The sequence below is a fragment of the Misgurnus anguillicaudatus genome, chromosome 18 (genome assembly GCF_027580225.2).
Source record: "Misgurnus anguillicaudatus chromosome 18, ASM2758022v2, whole genome shotgun sequence".
Classification (NCBI taxonomy): Eukaryota; Metazoa; Chordata; class Actinopteri; order Cypriniformes; family Cobitidae; genus Misgurnus; species Misgurnus anguillicaudatus.
Window position 1 is genome coordinate 2,302,482 of NC_073354.2, and position 17,420 is coordinate 2,319,901.

General features: G+C 37.5%; 1 protein-coding gene across 1 annotated transcript in view; it reads left to right on the forward strand.

Moving 5' to 3' along the window:
• The window catches only part of lama4 (laminin, alpha 4), a 79,250-nt gene that overhangs the window by 23,912 nt on the left and 37,918 nt on the right, over positions 1-17,420 (forward strand). Inside the window, exons 8-24 of the mRNA XM_073855510.1 lie at positions 1,666-1,749; positions 2,453-2,604; positions 2,800-2,910; positions 4,302-4,413; positions 5,229-5,393; positions 5,473-5,666; positions 7,486-7,602; positions 7,705-7,853; positions 10,574-10,715; positions 11,323-11,416; positions 11,552-11,668; positions 11,880-12,065; positions 12,503-12,642; positions 13,911-14,075; positions 14,966-15,111; positions 15,587-15,749; positions 17,181-17,314. Coding sequence (XP_073711611.1) covers positions 1,666-1,749; positions 2,453-2,604; positions 2,800-2,910; positions 4,302-4,413; positions 5,229-5,393; positions 5,473-5,666; positions 7,486-7,602; positions 7,705-7,853; positions 10,574-10,715; positions 11,323-11,416; positions 11,552-11,668; positions 11,880-12,065; positions 12,503-12,642; positions 13,911-14,075; positions 14,966-15,111; positions 15,587-15,749; positions 17,181-17,314 — 2,371 coding nt within the window. The remainder of the gene's footprint in view (positions 1-1,665; positions 1,750-2,452; positions 2,605-2,799; positions 2,911-4,301; positions 4,414-5,228; positions 5,394-5,472; positions 5,667-7,485; positions 7,603-7,704; positions 7,854-10,573; positions 10,716-11,322; positions 11,417-11,551; positions 11,669-11,879; positions 12,066-12,502; positions 12,643-13,910; positions 14,076-14,965; positions 15,112-15,586; positions 15,750-17,180; positions 17,315-17,420) is intronic.

The following is a 17,420-nucleotide window of genomic DNA, read 5'->3' on the forward strand; positions in this document are numbered from 1 at the left end:
TAAAAATGTGAACTCTTTAAGGACAAGTTCGGTATTTTACACTTAAAGCCCTGTTTTCAGATTGTTTATGATGAAATAGAATAGTTTTGACTGAAATTTGCACATATGATTCTGGCCCGAGAATTTTCGGGTGTTTGTTGTTTCACCTCCCACCTCTATAATGGGTTTATAGGTGCACAGGAACAATCCTTCCTAAAATGCATTAAACTTTAATTTACAAAGACGTGAAACTCACCGAGTGGTTCGCTGATGTGCTCACACGGGAGTCGCTGCAGAAGATGCTTTCCAACAGCTGTTTTAGCATTCGTTGTTAACTTGTGGACCTATTTTTCCAAACGCCTCACACCCGTACATTCTTCCGCTGAGAGCTTGAATAATAGACACTCCAGCCCAGTTGGTGGCGATAATCCTCCTTTGCCAATTGCAAGAATAGAAACAAAGGTCCCGGCGCGGAGTAATATCGTACCTCACAGCACATCTAATACAAGTCAATGGAGTCGGCAAAAACTACAATAAAACCTGTTGGAGGGCATCTTTTGCGGCGATTTTTGTGTGAGCATATCAGTGAACACACCTGACCACTTGATGAGTTTCACGTCTTTGTAAACGAAAGTTTAATGCATTTTAGGAAGGATTGTTCCAGTGCACCCTATAAACCCATTATAGAGGTGGGAGGTGATACAAGAAACACCCGAAAATTCTCGGGCCAGCATCATATGTCCAAATTGAAAACAGGGCTTTAAGTGTAAAATACCGAACTTGTCCTTTAATCAAGAATGATGTCTTTACTTGCAGAAATCAAAAATGAATTTCCAACTTGTGAAAATTAAATTATTGATATTAAAAAATAGCATTTCACTTGTAATAGTTCAGTTGTTGACATCAAGCTATATGTAATATGTAATGACCGTGAAGTTAATGTAGTCTTTCTGATATCCTTTAAGAAAATTAACCATGTTTTTTGTAGTAACCATGGCTTTTGGGGTACTGATTTCCATTGGCAAAACCATGGTTTTAGTAACAATACAAAATTTTACACAAAAAACTTACACAAAAGCAGGAGACTGCAGTATTACAGATAGTAAACAATAAAAGACATTACTTATACAGCGCACAGTATCCAATGAAACCGATTTTAGCGAATTCTCCATGCTTTTCTCGCAACAATCATGTTGGGTATAGACAGCATCAATGATTATACCGTAATGGGTCCGCATTGCTCATATCTAGCTTAGTCATGGTGTACTGAGGACAAGTAAATCTCATGTCCTCTATCACCTGACCATTGCTGTGAATTTATAAATGGTTTCACTCCAGTAAAATTCCAAACAAAAGAAAATTACGTTTTATCAAAAAACCTGCAACTTTGTGGTTCAATATTTTCGATATTAGGAATGCATAGCTCTGTGAGTGAAAACATAATTTTTGATATCAAGAATTCAAGTTTTTTTTTTACAATCGGAAATGTAATAACTGATATCTAAACTAGCCATTGTTACTTATATTTCTGACATCAAGAATAATCATTTTTACTAGTAAAAAGGTTTGATATCAAAAATTAATATCCTGAAAATCAGTGTGTAATGAGAATTTGCCATAGCTTTCTGTTTTGAAGAGGTATAACTTGCTAAATGTGTGATATGTTTGTGCTTTTCCATTCCTCAGTGTGTAATTGTGAAAAGAAGAATTGTGACATGCACACAGGAGAGTGTCTACCAGAAGCCTCACACATCAGCGAGTGTAATATCAGTGAGTTTAAAAAACAACACAATAAGACATGTTTTAATATAATATGAAAAAAGCTCCAGTTTATAGAAAATATTGTAATATGTGTATTGTGACAGAAAAATGCATAGGCTGTGAAGTCTTTCTGCATATTTCCGCTTTTGGTAAAGAACAACATACAAACCTATTTTTTGTTTTTTTGCGACTACATTTAAAATACATAGGTAAAGAAAGTTTTCATTTTTTAAATAGTGGCATGACAGTCTCTGCTACCACAAGCCTATAAAAGCCAGCTAATCAGATCTGGGGATTTTAGTGTTGGGATAACACTTTACAATAAGGTTGTATTTGTTAGCATTAGGTGAATGTATTAGCTAAGATCAACTTACAATGAACAATATCAAAAGTTGTAACTGTTAACCAAAAGTACAATCAAAAGTTAACATTAGTTAATGCTAATTTTGCTCATTGTTAGTTTGTTAGCTTATTCTTTTAATGTGAAGCTATGCAAGTGTTACTCATTGTTAAGTAGATGTGGAATTATTTTTTACTCATTTTTATTTTATTATTTTTTATTTTATTTATTTTTTTTACTGACTTAGAAGCACACAGTAAACTGAAGCCCTGTGTAGGACCCTAAATATTTCACAGATTGGCATCAGTTGCATTGTATACAAATATGATAAATTAATAATCTGTCAGGAATAACCTTTCCTTTTCTCCCCAGATTGTGATGCATGTATCTGGAATCTGATTGGAGATATTGGTCAGTCCAACAAAACTCTGGATCAGGTCAGGAATAGTGTGTTGAACATTTCCACAGGAGCTGCTGCCAATGACAGATTAAAATACTACAACTACACTGCACATAGACTACAGGTAACAGCACTTAAATGGATGTATGGGAGCTGTGTCTGTGTAACACAAGAGGCTGTGGTTTTCAACCTCCTTGTTGAAGCATGTGACTCCCATGCCAGACTGAACAAAGATGTTGATTCACATGGATCGAAATTATGAGTTGTAGAAGAAATTAATCAAAGAACAGATAACGTTGCTTTTAATGTTTTGTAACAGGCTCAGTTTGTAGGCTGGAGGAATAAATCTGCAATAATGAGAGCTGATACAGGGAAGGTGGAAGGAGAAACACATGAGCTGCTTACTGACATGGAGATGCTTGCTGAAGAGGTGGCACTCATTTCAGCACTCCCTAATTTGTGTCATTCATAATATCTGTAAAACTGAATAACTCTTGAGGTACTACCTAACATTTAAAGAAGGGGTGGGGAATCCTGGTCCTGGAGGGCCGCTGTCCTGCAGAGTTTATTTCCAACCCAATGAAGCACACCTGAAAAAATCTAATCAAAGTCTTCATGATTACTTGGAATTGAAATGCAGGTGTGTTTGATTAGGGTTGGAACTAAACTCTGCAGGACAGTGGCCCTCCGGGACCACAATTTGAGTTTTTTTTTTTGTTATTTTACATCAAGACTACTGAGCTTTCATAACATTTAGAGTTTTTTTTTACATTTTTAAACTGCTTTCATTCTGATATGACTTCTTTCACTAGCTGGGTTTACATCGAAACGTGAAGCAAGGCCATTTCTCAATATGCGTTCTTGTCTGTACTTGTGTTCTTGTGGACTTGTGAAACGTCATCAGTCGCGGACCAATTACTGTTCCAAATCAAAGTTCGCATCAAGCCCAAGTTCACATAAAATCCCTGGATGTGTCCTTGATCCGCCCATTTTATCGAGGATGCATCAGAGGAGACTTGTGTGGACTTATGACAGCGAAGTTTCCCAGAATGCATTTCGCGTCATGAGTTCGTTCTTCCAAATCTGCAAGTTCGAACTACGAAGGACACAAGTCCGAGTTTGGCGTACTTGGTATTGAGAAACGGCTCAAATCTTTTCCAAATTCACAAAAAATTAAGAAAAACAAACAAATGTGAATTAGGTGCATTTCCATCAAGTTGTTTGACTGATTGATGGTGGTATTGGTAATTTAGTAACCAAGAGTAAATAAAACAAGGCACGCTTAGAAAATGAAGACGGGGGTGCATTTAGTTACGATTAAGCAAGTTTACATTTACTAGCACTATTTAGTAGCAGTGCAGCTAGTAACTGCCAAACTGAATGCTATGCACAGAAAAAGAAATGCAGAATTTTTGAGGCAGGCACTAGCAGCAAGGGCATCGCAATGAGGTTGAGCCCCATATATGAGAAAGACAACGTCAGCTAATACATCTAGACGTGTCACGTGGATTTAACGTTTGCTATGTCAGAATTCATTCTGCAAATGCATTTCCATATCCAATTATTCGCATTTACTCTTTCATAAATCTTTTTTGCGAATTAAGGGATTTTTATTCAATATTTGGCTTGTGACATCACTTGTTTCTTACTTCAAAATGCACATAAAGCATCAGTATGATGGAAACCCAGCTACTGTAAACCTATTTGTCTTCTTGTCTCCCTCTGTTATTCAGCTCTGTTAGAATTAAGGTGAACAGGGGTCCATGAAATTCTGCTGTATTCATGTGGTGTTAAGCTGATGTTGATATTTTGTTGTGTCAGGAGGAAATTGTGAAGTCTTTGGGAAATCGTGTGGATCAAGAAACGCTTGAAGGCTTTATCTTAGCAAAGACACTCAGTTCTAACCTCTCATCACTCAACGTCTTCTTAGAGGGTAAAATGAGTCGAATCCTTGACTATTACATGTTTACAGATCAATAAACCTTTGAAAAAATTAAAAGTGAAATAAAGGCTCTTGTTACACCTGGGTATCAGTGCTTCTCCCATCAAGTAATCATCCTAGACCCATTGCTGTTGACACTAGAATCACTTTTTGTTACATTTTTAGACATCCTAACCCAAACCCCAACTGTACCCCCAAATCCAGGCGAGAAAAGTATTAAAAGCGGAAGAAAAAATGTAGAAACCAAAACAAAAAAGTACATCCTAACATAAAAGTACATCCTAACATTAAAGTACATCCTAACCCAAACCTCCAATCTAACCCCAACCCCAAGCAACAATGATTTGAAAATAGAAAAAACTATGAGAAAACAATACATAACATGACACAAGAAATCTGTGGAAGTCACACGGAAAAGACATCCGTGCTCTTGTCACGGAAAAAAAAGCTGAATTCCGTCACATGGACACGGATAAAATTATCAAATTTTCTGTGATGTGAACACGGATTTCCATGAGATCATGTTGCTCATGTTGATTAAGGCCAGGCATGTCCAACTTTGCCTGTCCCATGAGCTCTATTAATTAGGATTTCTTTATTTACTCATGTTTCCAAATTTCCAAAATAAAAAAAATGGAGGCCTGTGCTGTTTTTCAGAATATAATGATATGCTCACAAAATACTCTATTACCTAAGCATTTATAGATGGCTTTAAATTGCTATTTAGGGGTAATTTCAAGTGTCCAAGCTGTGTGATTTCTTTACAAGAGACAATGTGGTTGTTATAGTGTTTTTGTGTATTTCAGACATGATCAGAGATTGGGAATTGTACAGTGTCCATCAGGAGTTAGATCTAGAAGTACAGAAGCAGAAAACAGCAGAAGCTGAACGAATCTTGGGTTGGATGAGAAATCTGAACCTGTCACCCAAAGAACCGCTCGCTACTACTGAATCCAAAGAGGCCAGTGAATGTATGTTTGTGTTTGTAAAACTGAATTCTGCTTGTGTTCCCTCATTTAGCCTCTAACACCCTTATGTGTGTGAGTATAGTGTTTTGGCGTGTACGTCAGTTGGAGAAAACGTTGATGACAACACAGGGTCATCTGTCTCCTGTGCGGGAGGTGATGGGTCGATTTACGTCAAGGCTCTTACAAGCTCAGGATCTCCTCAACAATGCTGATGATGCTGTGCAGCAGACACTAATGAAATATAAGAACAATCAGCTTAAACTACAAAGGAGACAGGTACCTTACGCAGTACTCCTATTTGTTATGATCCTCTGGCTTATTTGGTAGAGCATTGCGTTAGAAACACAAAGGCCATGGGTTCGATCCTAGGGATTACACATACTGTTTAAAATACAACTTAAAATTGAAATGGATACAAATAAGATAAAAATAGATGAAGTGCACTGTAAGTCTCTTTGGATATAAGCATCTTTCAAATGCACAAATGTGATGTAAATGTTGTTGTGAGTACATAAACCACTTACTGTACCTAGGGTACTCCCCTTCGGTCTGGCCCTTGAGGGAGAACAGCATCCGAATACTCAACTACCTTGATGACTGGCTCATTGTAGCCCACTCTTGAGAGCAGCTGTGTGTTCATAGGAACCTGGTGCTCTAGGACATAAGTCGTCTGGGGTTTCAAGTCAACTAGAAGAAGAGTAAGCTCTCCCCTGTGCAGAGCATCTCCTTTCTTGGGATAAAGCTGAAATTGGTCAATATGACAGTATGTCTAACAGAGCAACGTGTTTAGTGTATCTTCAGCTGTCTCAGTCTGTTCAGAGGCAAGCTGTCGGCACCACCGGTTATATGGCATCCTTGATGAAGATAGTTTCCTTTGGTTTTATGCATATGAGACCACCTCAGCTGCACTTGCATATCAATTGCCTCAAACTGCTGGCCGTGCTGCTTGCTCTGAGGATATTTCAACCACTGATCAAAGAAAAACACATATTAGTCTTGACCGACAACATGTCCACTGTAGCTTACGTCAACTGCCTAGGTGGACTGCGCTGAGTCGCATGTTGCAGCTTGACCGCCACCTTCTTCTTTAGAGTGGGCAGAGACTCAAGTTGCCTCTCTAATCCCCGTGACCTCAAACGTGAAGCACATGCACATTTACGGCAGGGTACGCTGTGCAGGGTGTGGCAGCTCCACCCTCAGGTGGTCCAATTAATTTGTGTTCGGTTCATGGGCACATTTCGACCTGTTTGTCTCTCAGGAAACCTCCCATTGTCCATTTTATTCTCTGATCGAGGCTCCCTTCAGCACAGATGCCTTAGCTTACAACTGGCCCTGAGGTCTTCTGAAATATGATTTTGCTCCAGTGAGCCTAATACCACAGCTTCACAGCAAGCTCAGGGAGGACGAGGATCAAGTTCTCTTAGTTGTGCCTTATTGGCCCATCTGATCATGGTTTCAGAACTAGTGCTCTTCACAACTTCCCCTCCCTGGCAGATTCCCTTCAAGAAGGACATTCTTTCTCAGGGGCAGAAGGACATTTTTCCTCAATTTTGGGCCGGCCTTTTCTTGCATATTCCTGAGACCCGGCCTGGCTCATGGATCGTGGATGCCATTTCTTTGACATACAGTTTTCAGGACAAAGTACAGTCCCCGACCAACCAGCATGCATGCTGGACGTCGTATACCAACACTAAAGGATACAACCAAAAGCAACCCAGACCCCAGGGTAATTTTGCATATCCAGTCTCAGCCTGCATATAATATGTTATATCGCTGAACTGACAACATAGGGCAGCAGATAGGCACAATACAACAATGCAGCATAAGCATGCATGCAAAACCCAGTATACCAAGTGGGTGGTGACCCTCCTCCCTTTAGTATAGCACACAGAAACACTGGTGTGAATCAGACAAGGATGAAAAATAGCAATTCTGGCTCCATAACTTGTTGCCCCAAAGCAGTTATAACACACTGTGTTAGGGCAGCAAACCGACTTTGCAAGTGCCATTGTAAGAATAAAGTTTTACTTTTTAATTTGTTATTGGAGAAACCTTTTACTTGATTCACTTCAGTTATTCAGTTCATTTATTTCAGGCACAGGAGCAGCGTCTTAAAGACACTTATGGTGCAGTTGATGAAACTATTGTTATGACTAAAGAAAGCATCTCAGAAGCAAACTTGACCGTCATTAAGGTGGAAGATGTAGTGATGGTAAGTATCTCTTGAGTAGTCCCATTTAAGCCTAAATCAACACTTATAAGTATTTCTACAGTGGGAAAACTACTATTTCATTGCTATTTCTACTGTGTGTAGCGAGTCAGAGAACAGCATGCAGAAATAGATGGGGCTATGATGTTGCTTCAGAAGCGGACCGATAAACTGTCTCAGTCAGACAGAGATCTAGTGTTAAGAGCTGAGGAGCATGCTGATGAACTGCAGAGACATGCTGAAGAACTTAAATAGTGAGTGTCATTTAAAGCTTTAATCCGTAACTTTTTTGTTAAAGGAATAGTCTATTCATTTTCCATATTAAACTATGTTATTACCTTAACTAAGAAGAGTTGATACATACCTCTATCATCATGCGTGCACTTTATCGCTGTGGCGCGCGGCGACACTTTGATAGCATTTAGCTTAGCCCCATTCATTCAATGGTACCAAACAGAGATAAAGTTAGAAGTGACCAACACATCAATGATTTTCCTATTTAAAACAAGTAGTTATACGAGCAAGTATGGTGGCACAAAATAAAACGTAGCGCTTTTCTAAGAGGCTTTAAAAGGGTAACTAGCACTTTTGGGAGTACTTCAACTCGCCTGAAAAATCCGCACCCCTTCTCCCTCTCATAATGAGAGTGTTACTGCGCCGAGTCGAAGTGCTATTCCGCCATACAATATAGTTACTCTTTTAGATCCGCTTAGAAAAGCGCTACGTTTTATTTTGTGCCACCATACTTGCTCTTATAACTACTCGTCTTAAATAGGAAAAACGTTGATGTGTTTGGTCACTTCTAACTTTATCTCTGTTTGGTACCATTGAATGAATGGCGCTAAGCTAAATGCTATCAAAGTGTCGCCCCGTGCCACAGCGCTTACGTGCACGCACTAAGATGATAGAGGTATGTATCAACTCTTTTTAGTTAAGGTAATAACATAGTTTAATATGGAAAATTGATAGACTATTCCTTTAATACCAAAAATATATATAAATTGTTTAAAAGTGTTTCTTTACCTGACCCTAATTTGTAAAGCTTTATAATAATGGTAGTAATGATGTATAATTTGGGCTGTTGGGTAAATTTACAGTTACAGTACTGTTAGTCATTTGATTTTAACCTACTTAGAGGGGTCTATTAGGTTTTTATCACTTTTTTAACCTCATGTATAATGATGCTGTTTAAAAGAAAGTTACAGAAAAGTTACAAAGCTCAACTATTAAAGTGCCCATCTTATGACTGCTTTTCCACAAGTTAAATAGGTGTATGAGTTCCATAAAGCATGTTTTAAAAGTTGTTTGCTCAAAATAGCTTGTAGGAAAAGATTGTTACCCATCTCTAGTAGCCTCTGTTTCAGTGCATTTCAGATTGTGCTGTTTTGAGCTAGTCATTACATATTTATGAGCTACTGCTTTTTTGGCCACGCCCCACTACTAACGTCATGTGCGCGTGCCCAGGGATATCGTGAGCAGTACAGACCATACTGTGTTATTATTTTATATATTATTATTAACGGTTTATGTTGCCAACAGACAAATCAAGCAGAAAAGTATCACTAATAAGTACACAACAGGAGAAGAAACTCATGACACACAATGATTCCAGAGTCAATTGTGATGTAGCAGTTTCAACACTTGTTTTCCCTGGACAATGCTAACATATTCCCGTTATAAAACAATTTCAAACGCATTATTTTCGCAAATTACAGAAATTAAGACCCGGCGGGGGATGTATACTGCTTGTGGGCTGCGTGGTAATTGCTAGAAGCTAGCGGGAGGTCCAGACCATAAAGTTATAAGAGACACGGGGGTACGTTAGCCTCGTCAGAAAAGCCGGGGCGGTAAGGCCCGGTCTCGGTTAGTTTGGCAAAACACTTTTAGTTTGGCAAAGCACTATTACTTAGTTCATGTAGAATTGTAAAATAAAGCCGTTAAATATTTTATTTTAACTTTCGAAACCACGCTGCAAACTATCTAGCCTGCAAAAAATATCTATATAGCCTACTGTCTACAAAAATAATATTAACATAAACATTTAAAAGGTATAATTTACAGGATTAGCATCAATGTATGATCTCTGTTTTGAGATACAGATGGCATCATAAATGTAGTATTTTGTGACAGAAGATGACAACATGCAAAATATAACGTGACTTCTTACCTTTTGTTGTGATATAACGATCGTGAATCGAATCCAGTCTGTTTCAGATGTGTGAATAACCCATGAAAACAGTCTAATAGAGTTCATCAAATGACCATTTTTGTCCACAAATGCGTATAATCCGTGAAATATAGATATATAGTCTGTTGTTTACATCAGATTTTGCATGAACGTCTTATCGCCTACAATCTGAGGACTATTTGCGTCGTAACACACTGTATATGAGATCACATTTTAGGTTTAAATAAACACGCGTTTAAACTTTGTTTTTAAAAGTAGGCGGGAGTATAATCTATAATATCCAAATAGCGCTATTATTTCCGTGAGACATGATAACAGAATAGAGGATATCAGCGAAATGACTGATCTGTAGCTACCTGGTGGGTGGAGACCTGTGAGTGGGGTGGTGGGCAGGAAAATTCAAACGGAATGTGACAAAGCTGCTAGTTACGTCACAACGGAGCTGAGTTTGAACTTGTGCAATCTGAGACTCAAGGCAGAGGACAATCTCACTCAAAACAGCATGGATGGATTTTTTTTCCAAGTTTGTATGCGTGTGGAAGCATCAGAGACACAAAATAACACCCCAAAACCCAGAAAAAGTGAGTTTTTCATAATATGGGCACTTTAAACTACAAACACTTTTCAAATAGACTAATCTTTGCAGCATTTAACACTTAGACCAGGGACAAGGGACACTGGTCAAACCAGAGAGACCAAAGACACTTTGAGCTGAATCAAATTCCTTTTCGCTTAAATGCTGTCCGACAAATAATCTAATACATGATGTGTCTTTAATCTCTTTAGTAATCTGAAAGGAAGTGACGCAAATGGACATGTGCAGAAAGCTTTGAGCGCCTTCAATGTGTACGACAATATTGTCAAACACATTGATGATGCCAACATCACTAGCCTGACCACTCTCAACATTTCCAGCAGGACTCATGATGTAAGAGAAGATACTCCATGCTTTCATTAGTGTTGTTTTCTGTAGCAAGGCTATCATTGACTTACACACTTAAAAATAAAGGTGCTATAATCTTGAATCTCTGCCATAGAAGAAACATTTTGGTTCCCCAAAGATCTTTTTGGTCAAATATTCCTTTAAGTATTAGTTTTTGGCTTTTTATGGTCTAAAGAACCATTTTCCACTACAAAGAACCTTTTGTGGAACAGGTTCTGCAGATGGAAGATGTTCTTTATTGAACCATACAGCCAAAAATAATTATAGCCTCTTTTTAAAAATGTTGTTCCTGCTATGATTTAATACAAGCATTGCATCAAAAATTCACAATTGCCTTCAGAAAGTGGTGATGACAGGATACTTGTATGCTCAGGCTAAAACCATGTTTCTTTAAGATTAACATATTTATGTTTCCTGGTATTCCAGTGGACTTCAAATAATAGCATTGAATTATCACAGTACTTGTACAAAATAATATTCCATGGAATAATGCCTAAAATGCAATGTATTGACATTTTTGTTAGTGTTTTGGGTATCTCTGTGCATTACATTCATTGTAATTGCCTCTTGTGATCCCTGATGTTTCCCGCAGGCTATCAATGTATTAAAATATCAACTAGACTTCATGCGCCCTCAGAGTGACAATGTGTTCAAAGAGGCTTCATCCTTACGGTCTGAACAGCTAGGTGAAGGATAGAGTTGTATTTTTTTATTGTTTGTCCTGCTTTTTGGACGTATACATTTTTTATAAAGTGCTTTTGTTTTGAAATTTAAGGATTACCAAATTTTTATGCAGAATGTGTATTTATTTTATTTTGCAGATGTTGAATCCACAGTCCTTGACAATAAGAAATACATTGAAGAGACCAATGAGATGATGGAAAGCTCTTCTAAAAAACTGGCTAGGATTATTCATGACATCAGCGCAATTCAGAAAGGTAGGAATGAACAAACTGTCTCTGCATGATCATTTGCAATGCCTGGATTCAATTCTGGACTGAACTCATGCCCATGTTTGAATCCATGTTAAATCCATTTGCTGAAGTTTAATGACATTTAATGATACTACTGTTATTGACCGTAGTGGAATCCCAGCCAGTTGTGTTTATTTTCCAGTTGTGGTAATAATTATGTTAATATTTGTTTCAGATCGTACTCCAAAGCGCCTGCAGTTTACTCAGGAAGTGGCCGAGGGAACTCTGAATCGCTCCGCTGAAGTATTGGAGATGGTGACGCCTATTTTACAGAAAGTAGAAGAGTGGAACAACAATGAGAAGAATGACTTGTATTCTCCCACAGCATTGGAAAGCACCGTTCGGTCTGCTGGAGAGGCGGGTATGGTGGCTCCACACACTTATACAAAATAGAGAAAAGTTGCATTTTAATATTGTGCATGCAAATTACATGTGCATACGTATTATGTACGTATTAAGGCTTGGAGAATGTCAACACAGCTGAGATTATATGGGTAAGAAAAAAGTGTAAATAATCACTGGATTCCCATTGTGTCACATCTCACTTGCTTATAGTATATGTATACAGTAGGTCTTATTTGAACATGCAGAAGAAGATTGAAATATAGTGTTCCGAGTTTCCTTTAGTTTTGTATTGTTGCTTTCATTTGGCTGTACAAGTTATTTTATAAAGTTAATGACACACATTAAGTTCTATCCATTATTCTTTCATGTATTGTTTGTTGGTCTCATATGTGAATCTGCAGGATTATAAAGAGTGTTACTGATCTCTTCTTCATTGTGTATCTGTGTGTTTAGTGGATGATCTTACAGAGGTTGTGCCAGAACTACTCAATAAGCTGCATCTGGTTGAAGAGAAAAAACCTGTAAATAATGTCTCCACAAACATCATGAAAATCCGAGAACTTATCGCTCAGGCACGCAGCATTGCCAAGAAGGTAAATCATAGCCATTAAAAAAAAGATCATGTTGCCTAAGCCTGTTAAAACACAACTCACTTATTTTCTATAGAAATTTCTGGTGGTAACAACATAAACAAACGGCTTTTGTGGACAAAACGTAACTTCCAATAGACTTCCACATAGAATCAATAACAACATAGTCTTCTAGAGTAGATTATTTCTGATAACAAGCTTAATAATTAACCAGTAAATTACCAATCAAATCATAGCTAAAGCGTATCAACAATTACACTAAGCTAACATTACTGTGTAAAATTAATGTACGGATACTAAAATTCTTGCCTGGCTGACAAATCGGCACAGCATTAAGTGATAGTCTCATAATAGATTTTTGATATTGAGTGTTTAAAGAAATGTAAAAACTTTTCAAGACAGACATACTATGAACTCAGAGATTCCCATAGTATCAAAATGTTTGTGGCTTTTAGTCATTTGTGTATTTTGTCTTTGAGAAATACAGGCCAGCAGCCTACACAAACTTAAAAAAAAACTTTTCAACTTTTAAATTCTTCATGTGCTGCCAAAAGTTTGTTTTCACACTGCAAAAATGTATATTCTTATACATCTACTTAAGCTAAATTTGCAAATTCTCTTAAATGTAGTAAAGGCACAATATCTAAGATTTTTGCATAAAAATATCCAACAAACTACTAGTACCGTGTTTTATATTTTGTTTACATGTGCACTAACATTATCTCAAAGGTTTTTAACAATGTTTGAACTCAGATAATTGTTTATAGGGTTGCTTTGTCAATGCCATTATGTGTGGGTTATCTTCGGTGTAATAAATGTCAGATGAGAGGCGAGCGAGTTGAGAACCCAAGTGCAGTTTATCTAACATATAATATAAACATAACAAAACACTAAACTAGATGCATGAAAACAGGACAGAACTCACCAAACAGATGAACAATACAAAGCAAGACAAAGACAAGGCAATACAATAGGGCTTACCCTCAACCAAGACAATGAACTTTCAAAATAAAAGATATGAAATGTGAAACCAGAATTTGAGAAGACAAAACCCTTCACTCGGGTTTCTGCTCTTGCTGCCATTGAAACCATAAATGTGTTTTGACTTTAATGTGGCGTATATACATGAAATCTCAAATATTGTGAGAGGGTCTCTCTTGTGATACTTTGTGTATTTTTCTAGTGGAAAACATGACAAAAATATAAATTAAGATTTGTACTATATTACAAAACAAGTACAGTGCAGAAATATCTCCTTTGTATGACTGCAGGTGCAAGTGTCCATGAAGTTTAATGGACAGTCTGCTGTGGAGGTTCATTCCCCGACCAATGTAGATGAGCTGAAGACCGTCACATCTATCAGTTTCTACATTAGAGTAGACCCTGACAAAGACCCCATTGAGGACCGGTTTTTACTCTACCTGGGAGACAAGCAAGTAAGTGGGGGAAATATTCAACTGTAAATGTGTAAAAAATGAATGAAAAAGCATATACTCTCTCAGAAAAAAAGCTGTACAAAAGTTGTACCTTTTTAAAAGGTCCTTTTATGAACCATTTAGTACTTTGAGGTACCAGTATGTACCTTTTAGGAACAAATGTGTCCTTTTTGAAAAGGTACTGCCCCAATGACAAGTTTTGTACCTTCATGTACCAATTAAAGGAGCTTTAACCTTCAGATAACCTTATAACTTCACAATGGAACGCAGACAGTAAGAATAATAGATGTTATACGTTGTTTTGTTTACTATTTATGTTCCATGAGATTTCAAATTTTTGCAGCCTTGACAGACACTCAAATAAACAATTAAACAGATAGATTAAAGCAATTGAATGTTAGATGAAGAGGAAAAGAAGAACAGAAGAAAAAGAGAAGAGACACAACAATGAGGGGAGAGGTGTTGTTTACTGTGAACAATAAACTTGTTGTGCAATCTGTCTCTGGTACTTTCAAAATTGAAAGAACACTTCAAAGGGACCATATGACATTCCTGTGCACCACAATTTTCTCTATTTATTTAGTTTTCTTTCATCTCTTTCTCTTTGTGTTTGCTAACTTATTCTTCTAATCTTTTGAATTATGGCAATTAAAGAATTCCTCGACATCCCCTGTAGGTCTCTTATCACACATGTATTAAATTAATTTGAAACATGGTGCACATATGTTATGAACATGAAAACAGTTGTTAGCTATGGCAACAACTAAGCAGAAGCTGCCGAAATGTAAGCATTTAGTTTACAGTATATAGCCCAAACAAACCTTCTATGTAAACAGGATGACAGGATGTTAACGTGTTTGTGTGGGTTGTGTGTGTGTGTGTGTGTGTAGGGACAGAAGGACTACATGGGACTGGCCATAAAGAATGATAATCTAGTGTACGTGTACAACCTGGGAGGAGAGGATGTTGAGATTCCCCTCAGCTCAAAACCAGTCAGCCAGTGGCCTCCTGTCTTCAATCTTGTTAAAGTGGAGAGGTAGACACATGATTATTTAATTGCATAGTACATGGTGTTGACGCTCACATTAAAACCATACGGTAACACTTTACAATAAGGTTCAGTAGTTAACATTAGTTAGCTACATTAGTTAACATGAACTAATAATGAACTGCACTTATACAGCATTTATTAATCTTTGTTAATGTTGATTTCAACAATTACTAATACTTTATTAAAATCTTGTTAACAATAGTTAATGCACTCTGATAGATAGCACAACCATACTAAAAAAATCCTGCAAAGACATACTTATGGATCAGCCCAAAAGGACTTGAGAGCCTAGGGTTGCATTAAAGTTCAAACTGCTGTTGCACAAACATCCTGTAAAACATCCTGGATTGTCATTGTATCTGAAAATAATCTTTTCACTCACAAAAACAATGTGGCTTCCTGTTCTTTGGCACATTTTACTCTGCATATTGGATTTACTCCTTTCTTAATTGTCTGGTAGGTTGGGTCGTCATGGTAAAGTGTTCCTTACAGTTCCAAGTCAGGACGCCACAGCAGAGCAGAAGTTTATCCAGAAAGGAGAGTCCGATGGGATAGACTCCCTGTTTGACCTTGACCCCAAAGACACAATCTTTGTCGTGGGAGGAGTGCCTCCTGATGTGAAGGTGCTTCTTCTTTTAGGATAATATCTCAGTATTCTATAGGGCTTATTCGATCTACGTCATCAATGTTCGCGGCGGCCATATTGTTGACATAAAACTGTCAGTCTGTCAATTGACAAGCGAGGCAGCGTGGGTATTATGCATGGTATTATCGGTGTAATTTTTTTAAAACCGCGCGATGGTGTGTGGTGTTCTAACAACAGCAAAAAGAACCCCGGAATTACTTTTTATGCGATACCGACTGTCAGAAAACATGAAAGGAGACCGAGGAGTTGAACAGCAAAGTCTGTCCCCATCATTTTACCACAGGTAACGTTAGGGATATATGCTCACAGCAAAGTCTGTCCCCATAATGTGATCACATATGGTTAGCTGTAAGCAGTGGCTGAAACTGCTCTTTCAAATAAGCTGCCATAAATTGAGACTGTTATTAAATTAGTATTAATAACGAACATAATAATAGGTCTGGCATTGATACTAGGTAGGGAATTAAGGGCCGTTCACATAGTTTTGAAAATCGTTTTAAATTAAACAGAATAGTGGAGCTCACACCAAAACTATAACGATACAGATACAATGAACGACATCATTGGGATCACTTTCTGAGCGATTTTCCCACCTGATGAAGGATAAACCATTGATAGCATTAAAATCTATTTGAACTTCAAGTGCACGGCCACTTAAAATGACAGTGAAGCTCATTGCTGAGCTCTATAACATTAGATTACCTCCAGTTGCTGTGAAAATTGACTAAGTAATGCTTTTTAATCTATTACATTAACTAACTGTTATGCCAAAAGGTAAGAGATTACACAAACTATTAGATTCACTGTTTAGAGTAACTCGAAACGCAGCGTGTTGAGGACATCTGCAAAAGTTTTTATTACAAGCAATATTAAAGGCAAGTGATTTGCGCGAGTGCCGTGAGCGAATTAGCATAAACGTATTGTTTGGTGATGTGGACGATGATATAGTTATCGTTATAGTTATAATGTGAACGGCCCTTCAGTGCTTGTATGATGTATGCGGATACTGTATGAACGATATAGTTATAAATATCCAGATAAGTTACGGCTGGCAATAAGGACGGATCTTTACTTAAGGCTATTGGGTCTATTTGATATTGTTCCACAATAATCACGCTCATCTTCTCTTAATACAGACGAGATTAAGCCATTAGGCTACTGCTCCCCTCGACTCAAATCTACGTGCGGCTAGGGGCAGAACAAATGTCATGTCAACAAGATGGCCGCGGCTAGCGACTTCCGGTGTTTGCGAATAAGCCCTATAGGTCAAAAAAGCTCCTATGTCTAAGCAGGTTTTCTTTGCAAAATTGTGAAGCATGTTGATTTTTTTCATTGATAACGCATTAGCACTTCTTGCATTTCTATTCCACTTAATGATAAAAATAATGAAGACTTCATGTATTTTCAGCTTCCTCCAGCTTTGACTTTGGCTCCTTTTGTTGGATGCATTGAATTAGAAAATTTGAACAGTGATGTCATCAGTTTGTACAACTTTAAAGAACTTCACAAAATGAATGTTGCAACATCGGTGCCTTGTTCCAGGTAAATAAATGCTTCATTGCTTCCATATTGTGCTTTACAACTAAATTGTATACAGATTATGGTTACCCTTTCTATAGCACAAAGTTTCATTAAAAGTGTACATAAT